Below are 21,503 nucleotides of genomic sequence, written 5' to 3' on the forward strand. Positions count from 1 at the left end.
CATTCCCGGCTCTTTCAATTAGTATTTAGTTTTGCACTGTATCATTATAATCGCTCCTGTTATTAGTATTATAATTAACCCTGATTTTTTCTTGAGATCACATTTAATAGCCTTAAATGTTTTCTTTTGTCCGTCTTAATTAAAACAGAATAGACAGAAAATAAAGGTTTATCCCTGTACTTTGCCATGATATAGGTAAGCACATTTGAGAAAGAAAATGTGAAATCCTTAAATCACAGATGTTATTATTCGATCAAGTATTAAAATCTGCAGTGCTTCGAAAGCTCGACACAGTGTTGAAACCTGAGTATCGAGCAGCCCATCACTACCTGTGAGTCACGTAGAGTTTTCATTGTTGTTTGCAGTTCTGACCGCTTTTCGCGTACTGAGTTGTTCCGGAGTCACAGTTGAGAAACAATTTTTTAATGTCTTTTAAGCACAGGGGGAAAAATGAACATGTGGCCCGGTGCATTCTTTAACTGCCTTGTGGCGCTGTAGTAATACGGCTGCTTTGCAGTAAGGAGACAGTGGAAGATTGTGGGTTCGCTTCCCGGTTCCTCCCTGTGTGGATAGCAAATTATCCGCGACAAGCAAACTGTTTTACACACTGCAAACCAATCCGCGCCGCTTTTTAAATGTTTTTTAAGCAGAAGGAAAAAAATGAACATTTGCAAAATCTGTAACGCTGCTTACAGTAAGTACAATGCACACGCGTTTAATTTGTTAGCCACTTTTTGCCAGCCGTCTTTTCTGGTTTGGGCCGCTTTTGCAGTGTTACCTCTTGTGTATATTATATCTTGAAATCCTTCGAGTTGCTAATTAATTAACTAACTAACACCCACCCACTCAGCTTGTGTGAAAAAAATGCGCCTGTTCTTTCATCATTTTGTTGCAGCTGGTATCCCATGGTTGTCTTCCGGCAGTGTGAATGCCTCGAGAGACAGGACGTCCTTGTGTGGTGAGTTGTTGCAGTTTGTGACCACGTTGCCGACATTATCCCAATGTTGGCAAACAAAGCCAACAGCCATGTTGCGAAGTTTGAGAGCAACAGTTTCGTCAATGACATTTTTACATCCAGCTAGTCTGCTAGACTAATGTGCTACACCTCTGCGTTTGAAAAACCGACTTATCCCGGATGAGTTTCACCAGCATTAATGATTAGGAATCTGGTTGGAACAAAACCCTGCATCCACAGGGGTTCACCAGGACCGAGTTTGGGAAACACTGCTGAACACAGACAAAACCAACTCAGGTGAGGAGTTGGAGCGGGCAAAGTGGTTGCAGCTATTGATTATTCAGTGTTGTTTGCCTGGGTGTCTGATCTGCTCAACAGGATCATAAATAAAAGGAAAACAATGTGAAGGCAATGTCACAAGTGATCCTGTGGTATAGCGGGTCCACAGCTCCCCTTCAGAAGCCCATTTTTAAATAAATAATCATCGCACTCACAGTGTAGCGAGGGGCGTGGAAGTGTGGCTGAAATGGTTTCCGGGTAGACTCGTGCTTCAGGCATTTCTCCCCTGTGTGTGAGCGAGTGAGGAGAGAGAGAGAGAGAAAGCCGGTACGTTAGAGTGAGTGAGAGCAGGCTCGAAGGCAATGTGTTCCTGTGGTATAGCGGGTCCATAGCTCCCCTTCAAAAGGCCATTTTTAATCAGGCGACTGACAGTAGTGGAGTCAGGCACAGAGAAGGTCAGCTGCAGAGAGAGCGTCTCGACTGTTGCAGGGCCTGAAGCAGGTGAGACGCTAATGAAAAAGAGGCACAGGGCTTATTGGTTTTTAAAGACTGCTTCCTTCATTGTGTTTTAACTTCAGTTTTAAAGGATTGCGCGGCTCTTTCTTGCGCTGCCTGTGTGTGCCTCTCTCTCTCTCTCTCTGGCATTGCCTGTGTGTGTGTGTGCGCGCGCGCGCGCCCCTCTCTCTCTGGCGCTGCCTCTGTGTGAACCAAGGTTCCACTGAGGTTGACTAATGAAAAGTCAACGTGGCTCAGAGCTGCAAGTGGACTGTGGCACAGACAAACAGAAATGACGGCATGTTTTCCGAGGCGTCGCGTCCGAGTTGGTGGGTGTGGCTCTGTGATTTTTTCATCGTATCCAATGGTCTAAGAGTTGGTGGGCGTGGCTCCTTCCTTCGTGCGCCATTGGCGTCTGTCTTGTCAGCGGTTTAGTGAATCCACGCCCCTTCCGGCGTGTCTTTCCATGGGTGGCTACTTGTCTCCCGGCTTAGTGAAATATATATATAGATTTTTGTCTGTCTTATTACAAACTGTCTAAAAAATAAATCATTTATTATGATCAAACAGTTACTTAGTACTTGAGTAGTCTTTTCACCAAATACTTTTTTACTCGAGTAATTTTTTGGATGACTACTTTTTACTTCTACTTGAGTAATATTATTTTGAAGTAACGCTACTCTTACTTGAGTACAATTTTTGGCTACTCTACCCACCTCTTATAACACTGCACAACAAAGTTTTTGCTTCTTGAACACTGTTGGGTGTTTCTTATAGATTTTTGGGTTCTGGTCAGGAATATCACATCAAAATTTACCCATTACGTACCATTTCAGTTTTGTCATGATTTTTTCTTATATTTGTATCCAAACATTTTTACTCCCGTAAGTGACTTCTCAACAATGGTTTGTGCAGCCTGGGCATATCCAGGCATTGAATCAGGCCAGGTTGGAAGCTGTTCTGTGGACGTTGACATCGTGGACATGCCTGGGAAGGTCTGAACGAGCTTGACGCCGTCTCAGCCTGCTATAAAGGTGGCTTGCATACAATGATCCTGCTCATTTGGTTAATATAGATCACAGGTGTCGAACTCCAGGCCTGGAGGGCCGCAGTGGCTGCAGGTTTTCATTCTAACCCTTTTCCTAATCAATGACCTGTTTTCACTCCTAATTAACTCCTTTTTCCTTCATTTTAATAGTCCTGTTTTTAAGGATTCAGTCCTCTCAATTGATTCTTTTCTTCATTAAATGGCCCAAACAGAAATGTGACATGAAACGAGCCAACAGATGACCAGCTAAACTGGGGTTTCAAACTCCAACCAATTTCACTCCAACCAGTTTCTTAATAGAGAAGCCAATTCTTGCTGTTAATTAAACCCGATACTTAATTCTTTGGCTTGCTGCTGCTCTCTTTCTGCTACAGCAGACATTTCCCAAACTGTTGATTTTCTGTTTCTGATTATTGGCCTGAGAGATCAACCTTACTGAGACCCTCATCTTTCTTTATGTTCAAATAATGTGGTTAGCTGATCACCTGTTTGCTCATTTTGTCTCTCATTATTGTTTGGCTGCTAATTAAGGAAACAGAAGGAACTAAGAGGTCTGAGTCGAGTTAATTAAAACTTTGGCAAAAGAAGCTAATTAGCAGCAAAAACAGGTCACTAATTAAGAAGGTGGCTAGAATGAAAACATGCAGCCATTGCGGCCCTCAAGGACCGGAGTTTGACACCCCTGCTATAGATAGTCAATGTGTATATATAGTAACAGTATAGTATAGTAAAGTTTAGTATCTGTAGCAATATGACAGTAAGTAAGCTTGATGCTATAGGTGTTTTGGTGTCTGGCGATATGTCTCGTCAATGTCGTAACAGCCGCGATACATTCTGCTATTTCTGTGGCGATTATACAGTTGCGCCTCAGAGACATTGGATGACTGCTCTTGTAAAGAAGGCTTATCATCTGTATTTCGGCTGCAAAATTGGTGATCAAGACAAGGAATGGGCGCCTCACATTTGCTGTGCGACATGTGCTGTGAGTCTGAGAGCCTGGCTCTGAGGTACTCGAAAGACGACGCAGTTTGCTGTTCCGATGATATGGCGAGAACAGAAAGACCATGTGACGGACATTTCTCTGCCAAAAACAAGAAGTCAATTGAATATCCTAATATGCCTTCAGCAATGAGACACATGACGACAGTCTTCCAATTCTGAAACCACCAGATGATTGGATCTTAGACGAACCAGATGAAGAAATTGCAATGCAGGGTACTGACAGTGACATTGACCTGGATTTTGAACCGTGCTCATCAGGCGATCCACATCTGATAACAGTCTGAATTGAACGATTTGGTCAGAGATCTGGGTCTGTCAAAGCAAAAGCCGAGCTGCTGGGTTCGAGACTGCAGAAATGGTGTTTGCTGTCACCAGGTACAAATATTTCTGTGTTTTGAGGCTGACTTCATAATATAACCACATATTTTGCACAAGTCGACAGTCTCTGTTTCTGTTGTGACATTGAAGGATTGTTCTCGGCCTTGGGTTGCGATCACAACCCGGAAGAGTGGTGTCTCTTCGTTGATTCGTCAATGTTAAGCCTGAAAGCTGTTCTTCTACACAATGGCAACGTTTATCCTTCAGTACCAGTTGGCTATGCAGCACACATGAAAGAAACGTATGAGAATATGGAACTGTTGCTGAAACACATCCAATATAGCAGGTACAACTGGAATATCTGTGGAGATCTTACAGTTGTTGCTCTGTTACTAGGACTATAGCTCGGCTATACAAAGTACTGTTGTTTCATCTGTGAATGGGACAGCCATGCCAAAGAGTCGCACTATTCTTGACAGAACTGTCCACTCCGTAAAAAGTTAGTTCCAGGACAGAAAAATGTGGCATATGAATCGCTTGTTGACCCGGCAAATATATTTTTGCCTCCTCTTCACATAAAACTGGGACTCGTGAAGAATTTCGTGAAAGCACTGAACAAAGAAGGCAAAGGTTTTAGTTATTTAAGACGAGTGTTCCCAAGAATAACTCCAAGGTCAAAGAGGGCATTTTTGTTGGCCCCCAGATCAGACATGTTATGAGTGACAAGTGGTTTGAAGATCTTTTAATTGGGCTGGAAAAAATTGTCTGGAAAGCCTTCAAAGACATTGTTGACAATTTTCTGGGCAATTACAGAGCCCCAAACTGCATTCAGCTGGTAGACAAACTTCTCAAAGCATACAAGATGTCCGTGCGAGGAGGGATGTAAACAATAACAACAATGGAGTGTCTAAGCTCTCTGGGCAAGTAATAGGGATACAGACTTCCAGCCAACAGTTTAATGTCCCTGCAGCAAATGGAGATTTTGACGTTTACATGTCTAGGGTTGCACCACCTTGTGTTCCCATAGAGAGCGAGTCCCCCTCATTTCTGCTTCCCATAGGTATTTGCGTCTCTGACTGCTCTAACTGTGCTAAACCTGGGTAGCTCCACATTAGCATCTGGGATGTTAGTTGTTAGCCACGTTTCACAAAAACACAACAAACTGCATTCTCTGTAGGTCCTGACATTTTTCACCAGCGCAGCCAGTTCATCGATCTTATTTGGTAGTGAGTTCACATTTCCAAGGATCACAGAAGGCACCGAAGGCTTGTATCCCCACTTTCTCGCTAGCTGCTTGGCTTTTGTCTTAACGCCAGCTCTGCTACCACGATACGGCCTTCTTACCTCATCAGGTAAATAGGGATCCACACAGGCATGGGCCTTTGTTTTCAGTGCCAGAAGTTGACTACCCGAATAGACAAGTCTCAGCGTGTAAAAAAATCCATGTCCAAGTAGTAAAAAGTGTCTAGGAAATGAGTCCACATAAAATAAAGTGGTAGGAATGATAAACAAGACAGCGATAAAGGTAGAAAGATAAAGTCGTACACAGAGCTGCTGGAAAGGCTGCCACTCACGGCAGCGCCAAGATCACTATACAGTGGAACCTCGGTTCACAACCATAATTCGTTCCAAAACTCTGATCGTAAACTGATTTGGTCGTGAACCAAAGCAATTTCCCCCATAGGATTGTATGTAAATACATACGACCATACGAACTGTATGTAAATATATGGTTTTTTTTTTAATAAATTTTTTAAGCACAAATATAGTTAATTAAACCATAGAATGCACAGCGTAATAGTAAACTAAATGTAAAAACATTGAATAACACAGAAAATCTTGAACAACAGAGAAAACCAACACTGCAATAGTTCACGTTATAGCACTACCAACCGCTGGCTACAAACACTTTTTTTTTAATGTGTTTTAAGCACAGGGAAAAAAATGAACATTTGAAAAAATCTATAATTTAATAAACCACCAAGAAAAGTAACATTGCAACAATGCACGCTACGAACCGATCGCTGCAAACGGAAGTGAAAACAAAATCAAGCCCAGTGCATTCTTTATCTGCCTTCCTACCGTATGCGTCCAGCTCTCTCTCTCGCGCTGCCTGTGTGTGTGTGCGGCTCTCTCTCTCTCGCACTGCCTGCGTGTGTGAGCAGCTCTCTCTCGCACTGCCTGCGTGTGTGAGCGGCTCTCTCTCGCACTGCCTGCATGTGTGAGCGGCTCTCTCTCGCATTGCCTGTGTGTGTGAGCGGCTCTCTCTCGCACTGCCTGTGTGTGTGAGCGGCTCTCTCTCGCACTGCCTGTGTGTGTGAGTGGCTCTCTCTCGCACTGCCTGTGTGTGTGAGCGGCTCTCTCTCGCACTGCCTGTGTGTGTGAGCGGCTCTCTCTCGCACTGCCTGTGTGTGTGAGCGGCTCTCTCTCGCACTGCCTGTGTGTGTGAGCGGCTCTCTCTCGCTCTGCCTGTGTGTGTGAGCGGCTCTCTCTCGCACTGCCTGTGTGTGAGCAGCTCTCTCTCGCACTGCCTGTGTGTGTGAGTGGCTCTCTCTCGCACTGCCTGTGTGTGTGAGTGGCTCTCTCTCGCACTGCCTGTGTGTGAGCAGCTCTCTCTCGCACTGCCTGTGTGTGTGAGCGTCTCTCTCTCTGTCTCTGCCTGCCTGTGTGTGTGTGTGTGTGTTGCACTCTCTCGCTCTCTCTCTTGCTCGCTGCACAGGAAATGCACAGGGAGAGACTGAACATGTACAAACCCAAAGGAAAACGGGCTTGTTCGTATACCGAGTGTGTGGTTTTGAACCGATGCAAAAGTTTGGTGAACTTTTTGGTCGTAAACTGATTTGTACGTGTACCGAGATGTTCGTGAACCGAGGTTCCACTGTATATGTGTGTATGCACGCCATTCAACTGACATTCCATTGGAGTTTCCATCATAACACATTCTTAGTGCTGTTGGGAGAGATTAAGAGAATTGTCCATAATCTCTTATCTAGTATAGTATCACATTTACATTTCTTTAAATTCTGGGCATTTTTTCTAGGTTGTCACAGTCTCTTCACTGAAACTTTGTGCCTCTATTATTAGGGTAAAACTGGACTCACTATGCACATAGAAATGTATCATGAAGCCATTCTTTTGTACAAAGTTACATTATCTGCAGCTAAAACTGCTTGTTATTCTAAACAAATTATGTCCGATAGTAACAGAGTTTTGTTTTCCGCTATTAATAGAATTTTTACACCTCCTGATATAATTCCATCTCATATGTGCTGCACTGCTACATGTGATACATTCTTGACCTTTTTTAAAACCAGCTGGCATCTTTAATACATACGCCGTACAATTGTTATTTAAATATTTCAACTGAGCCTCTTTTTACTTATCTATAAACTTTTGATTTGCCCACTGAGACTGAAATTTCTCAGTTTATTCATAAATCTAGTTCTGCCACATGTCAGCTTAATCCTATGCCTACTTGACTAATAAAAGCTTGCTTGCCTTCACTTTCTTCACTTGTAACTGATATTATTCAGTCCTCCCTAAGATATATTTTTGTCCCTTTATCCCGTAAATCAGCTGTAATAACTCCCAATTTTAAAGAAACCTGGTGCTGACCTCGATAACGTCAATAATTATTGTCCTATATCAAATCCACCATTCATTTTAAAAAATTTTGAGAAGGTAGTTGTAGCACAGGTTAATACTCATCTCACAGATAACAACCAGTTTGAGATGTTTCAGTCTGGCTTTTGTCCAAAGCATTGTACTGAAACAGCCTTAGTAAAGGGCACTAATGCCCTGTTGATGGCTGCTGATGTTGGGCTTTTAACAGTCCTTGTCCTACTCGATCTGACCACAGCCTTTGATACTGTATCGCATAGTATTTTGTTGAATTGATTAGCTGTTATCGGCATTACTGATACTTCTCTTATTTATTTCACTTAATACCTGCCTAATCGTACTTGGTTTGTTCAGCTGAAAAACTCTGAATCACGATCCCTGCCAGTCACTAGTGGTGTTCTCCAGGGATTGATGCTTGTCCTCTTACTGTTTTTATGTGGCATTCAGGTGGCATTTTTAAGAAATTTGGAATCGATTTTCATTGTTATGCAGACAATACTCGCCTCTATCTACAAAGCCAAACTCTGTCCTTCTGCCTCAATGATTGTCTACTTGAAGTAAAATCTTTTTTTTTGTCAACCTCAATTTCATCCACCTCAGTAGTCACAAGACGGAAGTTCTCCTCACTGGCCCCAAGTCTGATTTATCAAAATCTAATAGTTTTTCCCTTAAAATTGATGGTACCTCAGTCTACACCTCCCCTTAGGTTAAGAGTTTGGGGTTTATCTTTGATAGCATTGTCTTTTAAATCCCAGCATTATCCTTACTCGCATGTTGGTCACTTTCCCACATTGATTATTGTAATTCTGTTCTCTTTGGTCTCCCGCATATGCTTCTTCATAAACTCCAGCATGTTTAGAACTCAGCAGCCTGTACTAAAAATCAGATCTCTTCCATACAACATATTACTCCATCTCTTCAGCAGCTTTATTGGCTTCCAGTAAAATTCCAAATTGATTTTAAAATCCTTTTACTTTCCTCAAAGCACTTCATAGCCTTGCTCCATTATAGCTCTGTGACCTCATACACGTTTATACCCCCAACTGTAGTCTTAGGTCCTCCACATCTTGTTTCCTCAACACCACTCCTGCACGTCTGATCACTATGGGCTTCAGGGTATTTAGTCGTACTGCTCCTAGTCTCAGGAATTCACTACCCATTTTCAAATCCCATCTTAAGACTCAACTGTTTGGATTAGCTTACACCACATGACTTTAGGCTGTATTCTTATTTGCGTTGTTTATTTTCAGTTCCACAGATATATGTACAGTATCTCACAAAAGTGAGTACACCCCCTCACATTTTTGTAAATATTTTATGTCTTTTCATGGGACAATACTGAAGATATGACACTTTGATACAATATACAGTAGTCAGTGTACAGCTTGTATAACTGTAAATTTGCTGTCCTGTCATAATAACTCAACACATAGCCATTAATGTGTAAACCGCTGGCAACAAAAGTGAGTACACCCCTAAGTGAAAAATGTCCAAATTGTGCCCAAAGTGTCAATATTTTGTGTGGCCACCATTATTTTCCAGCACTGCCTTAACTCTCTTGGGCATGGAGTTCACACGAGCTTCACAGGTTGCCTCTCCTCCATGACGACATGACGGAGCTGGTGGATGTTAGAGACCTTGCGCTCCTCCACCTTCCGTTACAGGATGCCCCACAGATGCTCAATAGGGTTTAGGTCTGGAGACATGCTTGGCCAGTCCAGCACCATTAACCTTAGTTTCTTTATTAAAGCAGTGGTCGTCTTGGAGGTGTGTTTGGGGTTGTTACCATGTTGGAATACTGCCCTGCGGCCCAGGGAGGGGATCATGCTCTGCTTCAGTATGTCACAGTACATGTTGGCATTCATGGTTCCCTCAATGAACTGTAGCTCCCCAATGCCGGCAGCACTCATGCATCCCCAAACCATGACACTCCCACCACCATTCTTGACTGTAGGCAAGCCACACTTGTCTTTGTACTCCTCACCTGGTTGCCTCCACACACGCTTGACACCATCTGAACCCAATAAGTTTATCTTGGTCTCATCAGACCACGGGACATGGTTCCAGTAATCCATGTCCTTAGTCTGCTTGTCTTCAGCAAACTGTTTGCAGGCTTTCTTGTGCATCATCTTTCAAAGAGGCTTCCTTCTGGGACGATAGCCATACAGACCAATATGATGCAGTGTGCGGTGGGCGTATGGTCTGAGCACTGACAGGCTGACCCCCCACCCCTTCAAACTCTGCAGAAATACTGGCAGCTCTTATACGTCTATTTTCAAAAGACAACCTCTGGATATAATGCTGAGCATGTGCACTCGGCTTCTTTGGTCGATCATGGCGAGGCCTGTTCTGAGTGGAGCCTGTCCTGTTAAACCGCTGTATGGTCTTGGCCACCGTGCTGCAGCTCAGTTTCAGGGTGTTGCCAATCTTCTTATAGCCGAGGCCATCTTTATGTAGAGCAACAATTCTTTTTTTCAGATCCTCAGAGAGTTCTTTGCCATGAGGTGCCATGTTGAACTTCCAGTGACCAGTATGAGAGAGTGTGAGAGCGATAACACCAAATTTAACACACCTGAGACCTTGTAACACTAACGAGTCACATGATACCAGGGAGGAAAAATGGCTAATTGGGCACATTTTGGACATTTTTCACTTACGGGTGTACTGACTTTTGTTGCCAGCGGTTTTAGACATTAATGGCTGTGTGTTGAGTTATTTTGAGGGGACAGCAAATTTACACAAGCTGTAAACAGACTACTTTACATTGGAGCAAAGTGTCATATCTTCAGTGTTGTCCCATGAATAGATTATAATAAAATATTTATAAAAAATGTGAGGAGTGTACTCACTTTTATGAGATACTGTATATTTGTATGTTTACATGCATGTTTGCTTACTGTTGGTTTTATGATTTTATTATCTGTATGGTGTCCTTGGGTGTTTAGAAAGATGCCTTGAATGAAATGTATTATTATTATTAAATAACATCAAGACACATATCTAATTCATATTTCATAAATATGATGCACTGATATGAAAGGAAAGCAATATAAAGTGAAAATATTCTCTTGGTAATATTTAATTATTTTTTCTATGATAGGAAAGATTATTTAGACTTGCAAAAGGATTGGCAGATGGTCCTGCATATTTTAAGAAATAAACTGAACCATAGCATTTCATTAGTAGCAATGCTACTAATGGTAGCATCTGTAGTGGTGTTCAGATGTATTTAAAATTCTTAATATTCCTGTAATGTAGATATAAATCTCAGGATATGCACAGCTGAATCTTAATATCCTATTAAACAACAGAAACATTGTAGCACTAATTACTTTTTAGCAAAATTTGAGTGACTATACTCATTTTGTTCAAACTTTTCACTGTGTTCAGTGTTTGGTTAAAATTTTGTGACAATATAACAAACATTTGGACAGTAAAGCATAAGTTGGCTGGATCCATCCCTGCCACTGATGCACTATTTGACTCCAATTGCCAACCTCTTTTCATGTTAGAGAAAGACCTGTGAGTCTGCTGTCATCACAACTACATGGAAATGAGTGAGTCAGCATTTATAAAATGATGGTGCCTAGAAATCAACACTCACTCTCCTTATGTCTGTGTCTCGGATGGGGTAGTGAAATCTAATCTAAATATACTTTGTGCCAAGAGATTTAACCATGCCCGGGGCCGGAAATAAAAGACAAAAAGTAGGACAGCTGCTGTGTAGTCTTTAAAATGTTCATAGCGCCACGCAACATGTGGATCATGTGGCAAGTCAGCAGCTGATCAAGCAAAGAGGAGGTAAAAAAAAAAAAAATACTGTGTTTGTTTTCCATTGTATCACCATTTAAGAGGGGGCTTCGGAGGAGCGACCACGTCTCCTTGGGGTGCATTCAGCCCCCCTCTTTACAACGCAAGTGGTGTTTAGCTTATATTTTTATGGGTTATTAATTTGTAGTTTGAGTTGCATTGTGGGCAAAAACTGAATTTCTGAACCAAACAAAGCCTATGGTCTTTCCCTGTACCTATAGGAATCTCTGCAAAATTTGACTGTGGATTTGCACACCAGACAAGCACACAATTCAGCTTTATATATTAGATTATTATATAAAGCTTGAGTTATGCCAGTAGTTGGTGGACTAAATTGTTTTACCAGAATAATTTTTTTTCTGTGTATTTACATCATTGCTGCAGTCATCAAGGTTTGTCATGCATTCTGGAAACCTCTTAAAAGGAAAACCTTTTCAAATATGTGCTAATGGTAGCATTGGAAAAACTCAGTAAGCTACTTTGCAGTTTGAGTGAGGTTTTGCCTGATTTGGCAGACTTGAACCTTGGGTTGTGTCTGTTTTGAGTTGGATTTGGTTTTCATTCGATTGTTAACTCAATTTTTGGAACTGTCTAAGACAACATGGTGAAGTGGCCAGTTTTCCATCACATATTCTTCACCTCAGGAATTCCCACATTTTTTTACACTGTCTTCTACTAACTGTGCTGTTTGATTTCAGCCTTTCCCTTTGAAGAAAGGAAAAGGATTATTAAGCATATTTTAGTCAATTGTTTTCATCTTCCCAAATAGTCAACACTACAGTTTGTTACAGCTGTACAATTTTTAGATCACAAGGCAACACACATTTGGATGTTGAAGTGATGTAAATCCAGGATTCCAGTTCACCAGAAATATTGCAAAGTTGTAGCACTTTCAAGACCAGTTCATTGTTCTGAAATGTTTATTTATAAACAGTTGCAAATTGCAAGGAAATATCAAAGGTATAGGTAAAAACAGGTTAATCCTTGTAGCTGAGAATTCCTGGCATGTAATACTATAATGTGGGGCTGCCTTTATTAGTATATAGTTCAGTGTCCCAGTATTTTATGCTTTTTTTTCCCCAATAAATCATTTCTTTTTCTAAACGCTGTTGAACTCGTTCTTTAAAAAAGCCTATTGAATAAATCACGATATCTCTAAATTTTAAATGTGTTTTCTTTACAAGTATTTAAAACATTTGTAAAATGCAGTTTTTTGGGAAACTGTTCACCTTAAAATACAAGTCATAGTGCTGAACATGTCACTAAACATAAAACAAGAACACACTCTGCATTCTACAGACAATGTCATGTGCAGGCTGAGCCAGGCTGAATTGTTGAGCACTCATTGCTTATCACCTGTTGTACGCACAATGCCCGCCCCCACAACTTAATTCAAAATGAGCGAGTCGCAGACTGGTCAGACTTAGTAGCTGGGGCGTTCAGACTGTGTGTTGGTTAATAACCGGAGCTTGCCGCTGCTGCTGGCTAAATTTATGTAAATTAAGTCTGTCAGTGAAAATCCCTGGAAAATTTTTGTAATGTTGTGACAGGGTCTTTAGTCAGACTTGTGTATAAGTTCAAGAATAAATGTTAAGTAGCGTGCTTTCATATTTGTTGGATTTATTTTTGCTGGTAAATGCTGTTGTCCAATCCAAGATTGCTCCCTTCCCGGCTTCCATTGTATTCAGTAGAATGAGTTTTATTAAACTCTGTGACGATGAGGTCCAAAAGTGTGATGATTTCACATGGAATTGCCTGGGTTCATATCCTTTTGGAACTAGGTTTTTAGTACAGCTGGTTTAGAGAAATCAGTAGAATTATGTTTACAGAGTGCATGTCACCTGCACTATTTTTGTGCTGATCACACCTTAAAATTTATCACTGTAACAGAAAATTTTACATTTCTGAAAGCCATTTGTTCATTGTAAATTTGTGTGGTGATGCTTTGCAACCTGAAGGCAATTATGGCAGAGGGAAGCATTCTGTGAATTAGACCTGCAGCTGAAAACAAAGAAAGTAAATGGTATTATCCAAAAAATACACATTGATTTTTCACCCCCCTTTTCTTTCAGAAATTCAGCTCAGCAAGTAAGTACGCAGCTTTGCTGATGGATGGCGAAGATGATGTGGATATAAATGAGAGTGCTGAATAAATTCTACAATAAAGGAAGGAAAAAAAATGAAAAAGAGCCTCCAACTCCATCTCTTACACAAACTACACTCTGCTTTTCAAGGCCAGCCTGGACCATTGATGGTGGCTGATATCCCTTTGCCAGGACTCTTATAGAAAATAAACAAAAAGGACTTGTGTTTTAAAAATTAAATTGAATAAATAATAATAATAAAAACAGAAAAAAATCTTCATTGATCCCATCGTTGCTGGTTGCTTGATTATTGCCGTACTGTTTTCCTGCATGGCCTTCATTTGGAGGGCTGGGGTTTGATTCATTTTTCAGGGTTCAATTACTCTTCAGGTTGGCCTTGACCTGATGTCAATATAACTTGTTGTAACTCACCCCTCAATGACCATAGTACTTATGCTACCATTTCTATTTTTTTTTTTGCATCTTTGTTGCACCTAATAAAATAAACAGCTGTTTCGTTATGTAAATGGTCCCCAACAATTCAAATAACTTTATTCAAATGCTCACCAGCAATGTAAATAAATACATACAAAACTCTGCCCATTCACTAAAGATAATAAAACGGTACAGCATCGTCTGGGTAGGAGATCCCTGGAATTAGCAGGCTTACCATACATTAACTGCCACATAGAGCTGTGTGGAGTCATTATTTTGTGTGTTTTCCTCCTTCACTCCAAAAACATGGCATCAGGTGAAATGTCAGCCCTAAATTGTCTGTGTGTACATTTATACTGTCATTTTCTATGGTAGTTCTTTCAGGATTGGCACTGTATATAATTAAACTGAATAAACAAGTTAGAATATGGACTAAAGGACAGATATTAGCAGTATTACAAAGTAGTAAAAAATAAATAGAATGCCTGGAATATGACTTAAAAAGGCACAGATAAAATTAACAGAAGATTGAAGAACCCATATGAAAAGGAAAGAGAAATAGTCTAAAATAATAATGCAAAGTATTGTATGCAAAAAATTATGCAATAATATGTAAATGCTAAAGTCCTTTGTATGAAAGATTTTCCTACAGACCTAGATTAATGTCTTTTTATTGTTACTTGTTTTTTAACAATCTTGATGCCATGCCAAGATATGGGGTGCACTTCCTGCACCTTGTGTGTGTGTGTGTGTATATATATATATAAAATATATATATATTATATGAAGTAAAATGTCACTAATGAGCTCAAGAGCGTGCAGAAGGAACTCCGAGTCCAGCGAAGGAGCAGTACAGGAGAAAGCTGGAGCAGAACTTGCAGAATAACAGCATGATGGAAGTGTGGGATGGGATGAAGATCATCACTGGCTGCAGCTTGAAGCAGGGTGCCACCATCGAGAGAGATGTGGAGAGAGCAAACCTGATGAACAACTTCTTTAACAGGTTTGACCACCCTAACCCAATCTCAACCTTGGAGTACTGCACCCTCCACCCATCCTTCTGCTGATACCAGCATAGGAGAGAGTTGACACCAACCCACAATTACAGCAGCCCAGGTGAGCAGAGAGCTCAGGAGACTTTGTGCCAGCAAAGCAGCGGGTCCAGATGGAGTATCGCCACGACTGCTGAAGGTCTGTGCGTTGGAGCTGGGGAGTCCTCTACAGCGCATCTTCAACCTGAGCCTGGAACAGGGGAGAGTCCTGAGGCTTTGGAAAACATCTTGCATTATCCCATCCTAGTGAGCTGAATGACTTCCAGCCTGTCGCTCTAACGTCACATGTGATGAAGACCATGGAGTGGCTGCTGCTTCACCACCTGAGGCCACGGGTTCAACACGCCCTCGACCCTCTGCAGTTTGCATATCAGGAGAAGGTGGGAGCGGAGGATGCCATCATCTATATGCTACACATCCCACTCCAACTTGGACAGAGGTAGTGGTGCTGTAAGAATTATGTTTCTAGATTTCTGTAGCGCCTTCAACACCATCCACCCTCTGCTCCTTAGGGACAAGCTGACAGAGATGGAAGTAGATTCATACCTGGTGCCATGGATCGTGGACTATCTTACAGACAGACCTCAGTATGTGCGTCTTGGGAACTGCAGATCTGACATTGTTGTCAGCAACACAGGAGCGCCACAGGGGACTGTACTTTCTCCGGTCCTGTTCAGCCTATATACATCAGACTTCCAATACAACTCGGAGTCCTGCCACATGCAAAAGTTCGCTGACGACACTGCTATCATGGGTTGCGTCAGGAGTGGGCAGGAGGAGGAGTATAGGAACCTCATCGAGGTCTTTGCTAAATGGTGCGACTCAAACCACCTACACCTGAACACCAGCAAAACCAAGGAGCTGGTGGTGGATTTTAGGAGGCCCAGACCCCTCATGGACCCCGTGATCATCAGAGGTGACTGTGTGCAGAGGGTGCAGACCTATAAATATCTGGGAGTGCAGCTGGATAATAAATTGGACTGGACTGCCAATACTGATGCTCTGTGTAAGAGAGGGCAGAGACGACTATACTTCTTAGATGGCTGGCGTCCTTCAACATCTGCAATAAGATGCTGCAGATGTTCTATCAGACGGTTGTGGCGAGCACCCTGTTCTACGTGGTGGTGTGCTGGGGAGGCAGCATAAAGAAGGACGCCTCACGCCTGGACAAACTGGTGAGGAAGGCAGGCTCTATTGTAGGCATGGAGCTGGACAGTTTGACATCTGTGGCAGAGCGACGGGCGCTGAGCAGACTCCTGTCAATCATGGAGAATCCACTGCATCCACTGAACAGGATCATTTCCAGACAGAAGAGCAGCTTCAGCGACAGACTGCTGTCACCGTCCTGCTCCACTGACAGACTGAGGAGATCGTTCCTCCATCACACTATGCGACTCTTCAATTCCACCCGGGGAGGGTAAACGTTAACATTATATAAAGTTATTGTCTGTCTGTATACCTGCATTTTTATCACTCTTTAATATTGTTCTTTATCAGTATGCTGCTGCTGGAGTATGTGAATTTCCTCTTGGGATTAATAAAGTATCAATTATATAGCGCCTTTTACATCTATCTAATTAACTTTTATCCTGTTATCCCAGTTTTTCTAGTCTTCTAGTGTCCTCTAGATGTCAGTGTCAGGTGTTTTAACTGTTCCTGCCCATAGGCCCTTGTACTCCAGACGCAACTTTAAAATGTAATCCTTAACATTCTGGCTACCAATTTTGGCTTCTGTTGCCAGCAGAAGACTTAGCTGCCGTAATGCCATGACGATGCACATTTTAGTGTTTAATGAAATTTTACATTATTCAAAAACGTAATTCCTCTTGCACCTCATGTGTGGATAGCATTAAACTAGAAGCATCGGGTTATTCATGTGTATTCTACTTCTTGTCCTTGTTTAAGCCTGAGCAGATCATCTGACCTAAAACTTGTGTGTCCCATTGGATGAAGGTTTGTGCCAAATACAGTTAGCTCCATAAATATTTGGACAGAGACAACTTTTTTCTTATTTTGGTTCTGTATATTACTACAATGAATTTGAAATGAAACAACTCGGATGCAGTTGAAGTGCAGACTTTCAGCTTTAATTCAGTGGGGTGAACAAAACGATTGCATAAAAATGTGAGGCAACTAAAGCATTTTTTGAACACAATCCCTTCATTTCAGGGGCTCAAAAGTAATTGGACAATTGACTCAAAGGCTATTTCATGGGCAGGTGTGGTCAAGTCCGTCATTATGTCCTTATCAATTAAGCAGATAAAAGGCCTGGCGTTGATTTGAGGTGTGGTGCTTGTATGTGGAAGATTTTGCTGTGAACAGACAACATGCGGTCAAAGGAGCTCTCCATGCAGGTGAAAGAAGCCATCCTTAAGCTGCGAAAACAGACAAAACCCATCTGAGAAATTGCTACAATATTACAAGTGGCAAAATCTACAGTTTGGTACATCCTGAGAAAGAAAGCAAGCACTGGTGAACTCAGCAACGCAAAAAGACCTGAATGTCCACGGAAGACAACAGTGGTGGATGATCGCAGAATCATTTCCATGGTGAAGAGAAACCCCTTCACAACAGCCAACCAAGTGAACAACACTCTCCAGGGGGTCGGCGCATCGATATCCAAATCTACCATAAAGAGAAGACTGCATGAAAGTAAATACAGAGGGTGCACTGCAAGGTGCAAGCCACTCATAAGCCTCAAGAATAGAAAGGCGAGATTGGACTTTGCTAAAGAACATCTACAAAAGCAGCGCAGTTCTGGAAAAACATTCCTTGGACAGATGAAACCAAGATCAACCTCTACCAGAATGATGGCAAGAAAAAAGTATGGAGAAGGCGTGGAACAGCTCATTATCCAAAGTATAGCACATCATCTGTAAAACACGGTGGACTGAGGCAGTGTGATGGCTGCCAGTGGCACTGGGACACTCGTGTTTATTTGATGATGTGACACAGGACAGAAGCAGCCGAATGAATTCTGAGGTGTTCAGAGACATACTGTCTGCTCAAATCCTGCTGAATGCAGTCACATTGATTGGGCGGCATTTCATGATACAGATGGACAGTGACCCAAAACATACAGCCAAAGCAACCCAGGAGTTTATTAAAGCAAAGAAGTGGAAACTTCTTGAATGGCCAAGTCAGTCACTTGATCTTAACCCAATTGAGCAGGCATTTCACTTGTTGAAGACTAAACTTCAGACAGAAAGGCCCACAAACAAACAGCAACTGAAAGCCACTGCAGTAAAGGCCTGGCAGAGCATTAAAAAGGAGGAAACCCAACATCTGGTGATGTCCATGAGTTCAAGACTTCAGGCTGTCATTGCCAGCAAAGGGTTTTCAACCAAGTATTAGAAATGAACATTTGATTTCCAGTTATTTAATTTGTCCAATTACTTTTGAGCCCCTGAAATGAAGGGATTGTGTTATAAAAATGCTTTAGTTGCTTCACATTTTTATGCAATCGTTTTGTTCACCCCACTGAATTAAAGCTGAAAGTCTGCACTTCAACTGCATCGGAGTTGTTTCATTTCAAATTCATTGTGGTAATGTACAGAACCAAAATTAGAAAAAAGTTTGTCCAAATATCTATGGACCTAACTGTATACAATATTAAGAAGAACCTAATGCCTCTCATCTTTGAGAATACAGAGGTGATTGAACAATTGGGGGAAAAAAACGATTTAAATAATTTTCTCAAGTTAAATCTGCTGTCTGGCTGTATGTTGTATAAATATATAGAGAACGCTTTAGTTTATTTGGCATCTGTAAATTTGTGTGTGCATGCAGGTAACCTGTGATTTCCAAGGCCGTTTCCTGTCTTTTGCCCAAAGCTGCTTGTGCAGGCTCGGCCCTCCTCCAGCTCGGAGCGGATTAAGAAGTTCAGGTAATGTACTGTATATGTGTATTCACTATCTAGGTACTTATTACAGAAGCACTTTACTAAAAAGGTAACGTGTACAGTATATGTGCCCCTTTTGAGCGCACACTGTTATGCACGTCATGATTTACTCATCCAAAGCTTTTTATAGCAATTTGTGTTTGGGCCTACTTTCGTAGCATTTTTCCTTACAGTAAAAAGGTGCAAGTTTGTGCTTCCATTTCCTGGGTTGGCCTTAATATTTAAATAGTCTTGTGTGCTTCTTTGTTTTTGCTTTTTTTATAATAGCTGGCAAGGTAAGACCTGATCCTGCTGTGTATATTCCGGTAGCTTTAACAGATAGATAGATAGATACTTTATTAATCTCAATGGGAAATTCACGATAACTTGGTGGCTTGCCATCTCAATCAACTACAAACTGGTATCAGCATCAGGTAAGTGGTGCCATTTTGTTAGCATTCTTACTATGTTCAGTAATAGATGCATTGCACACATATACTGTACATACTTGCATTTACAGTGCATCCAGAAAGTCTTCACAGCGCATCACTTTTTCCACTTTTTCTTATGTTACAGCCTTATTCCAAAATGGATTAAATTCATTTTTTTCCTCAGAATTCTACACACAACACCCCATAATGACAACGTGAAAAACGTTTACTTGAGGTTTTTGCAAATTTATTAAAAATAAACAAATTGAGAAAGCACATGTACATAAGTATTCACAGCCTTTGCCATGAAGCTCAAAATTGAGCTCAGGTGCATCCTGTTTCCCCTGATCATCCTTGAGATGTTTCTCCAGCTTCATTGGAGTCCACCTGTGGTAAATTCAGTTGACTGGACATGATTTGGAAAGGCACACACCTGTCTATATAAGGTCCCACAGTTGACAGTTCATGTCAGAGCACAAACCAAGCATGAAGTCAAAGGAATTGTCTGTAGACCTCCGAGACAGGATTGTCTTGAGGTACATATCTGGGGAAGGTTACAGAAAAATTCCTGCTGCTTTGAAGGTCTGAATAAGCACAGCGGCCTCCATCATCCATAAGTGGAAGAAGTTCGAAACCACCAGGACTCTTCCTAGAGCTGGCCGGCCATCTAAAATGAGCGATCAGGGGAGAAGGGCCTTAGACAGGGAGGTGACCAAGAACCCAATGGTCACTCTGTCAGAGCTCCAGAGGTCCTCTGTGGAGAGAGGAGAACCTTCCAGAAGGACAACCATCTCTGCAGCAATCCACCAATCAGGCCTGTATGGTAGAGTGGCCAGACGGAAGCCACTCCTTAGTAAAAGGCACATGGCAGCCCGCCTGGAGTTTGCCTAAAGGCACCTGAAGGACTCTCAGATCATGAGAAAGAAAATTCTCTGGTCTGATGAGACAAAGATTGAACTCTTTGGTGTGAATGCCAGGCGTCACGTTTGGAGGAAACCAGGCACCATCCCTACAGTGAAGCATGGTGGTGGCAGCATCATGCTGTGGGGATGTTTTTCAGCAGCAGGAACTGGGAGACTAGTCAGGATAAAGGGAAAGATGACTACAGCAATGTACAGAGACATCCTGGATGAAAACCTGCTCCAGAGCGCTCTTGACCTCAGACCGGGGCGACGGTTCATCTTTCAGTAGGACAACGACCCTAAACACACAGCCAAGATATCAAAGGAGTGGCTTCAGGACAACTCTCTGAATGTCCTTGAGTGGCCCAGAGCCCAGACTTTGTAGCAGGGCTACATAGTAGTAATAGTGTTGTCAGTGTTAGTACCATGTGCGTCTTGTTTCCATCATCCCGTTTGCTATTTGTGTGTTAGTGAATGTCGTCCCCGTAAAGGGGGACGGAAAATGGGAGGAGACCGCAACCCCAATCCTGGAAAACCACCTGTTTGCTATTATTCAATTACATCCATCTCAGGACTATTTAAGTAATCAGGGAGAGAAGAGAAAGGAAAGGAGATTTTTTCACATTCACGACCACGAGCCATCTGTACCTGTTGTATTCCACATCGCGCATTTCCATCCAGTTTGTTTTTCTATCTGCCGGACTTACTTCAATAACTTCATCACGAGAGACCCCGGGGTTGGGATTCATCATCCACCACACGCCGAGGATTATTCACGGTGAGGCTGCTCCATTTCCATCCATCCATCCATTTTCCAACCCGCTGAATCCGAACACAGGGTCACAGGGGTCTGCTGGAGCCAATCCCAGCCAACACAGGGCACAAGGCAGGGAACCAATCCTGGGCAGGGTGCCAACCCACCGCAGGACACACCCACACACCAAGCACACACCAGGGCCAATTTAGAATCGCCAATCCACCTAACCTGCATGTCTTTGGACTGTGGGAGGAAACCGGAGCGCCCGGAGGAAACCCACGCAGACACGGGGAGAACATGCAAACTCCACGCAGGGAGGACCCGGGAAGCGAACCTCAGGTCCCCAGGTCTCCCAACTGCGAGGCAGCAGCGCTACCTACTGCGCCACCATGCCGCCCTCTGCTCCATTTTGTCCGGGAAAATCAAACGACTCA

The 21,503-nt window shown here is 42.3% G+C and overlaps 1 protein-coding gene across 5 annotated transcripts in view; it reads left to right on the forward strand.

Annotated features, from left to right (window-relative positions):
* Window positions 1-13,896, forward strand: part of eif4ba (eukaryotic translation initiation factor 4Ba) — an 83,320-nt gene extending 69,424 nt beyond the window's left edge. For all 5 annotated transcript variants that reach the window (XM_028825866.2, XM_028825867.2, XM_028825868.2 and 2 more), the window contains one exon: window positions 13,601-13,896. In XM_028825866.2, coding sequence (XP_028681699.1) covers window positions 13,601-13,681 — 81 coding nt within the window. In that variant the 3' untranslated portion in view covers window positions 13,682-13,896. The remainder of the gene's footprint in view (window positions 1-13,600) is intronic.
* Window positions 13,897-21,503: the final 7,607 nt, after the last annotated feature.

The sequence above is a fragment of the Erpetoichthys calabaricus genome, chromosome 3 (assembly GCF_900747795.2).
Source record: "Erpetoichthys calabaricus chromosome 3, fErpCal1.3, whole genome shotgun sequence".
In the NCBI taxonomy this organism is placed as follows: Eukaryota; Metazoa; Chordata; class Cladistia; order Polypteriformes; family Polypteridae; genus Erpetoichthys; species Erpetoichthys calabaricus.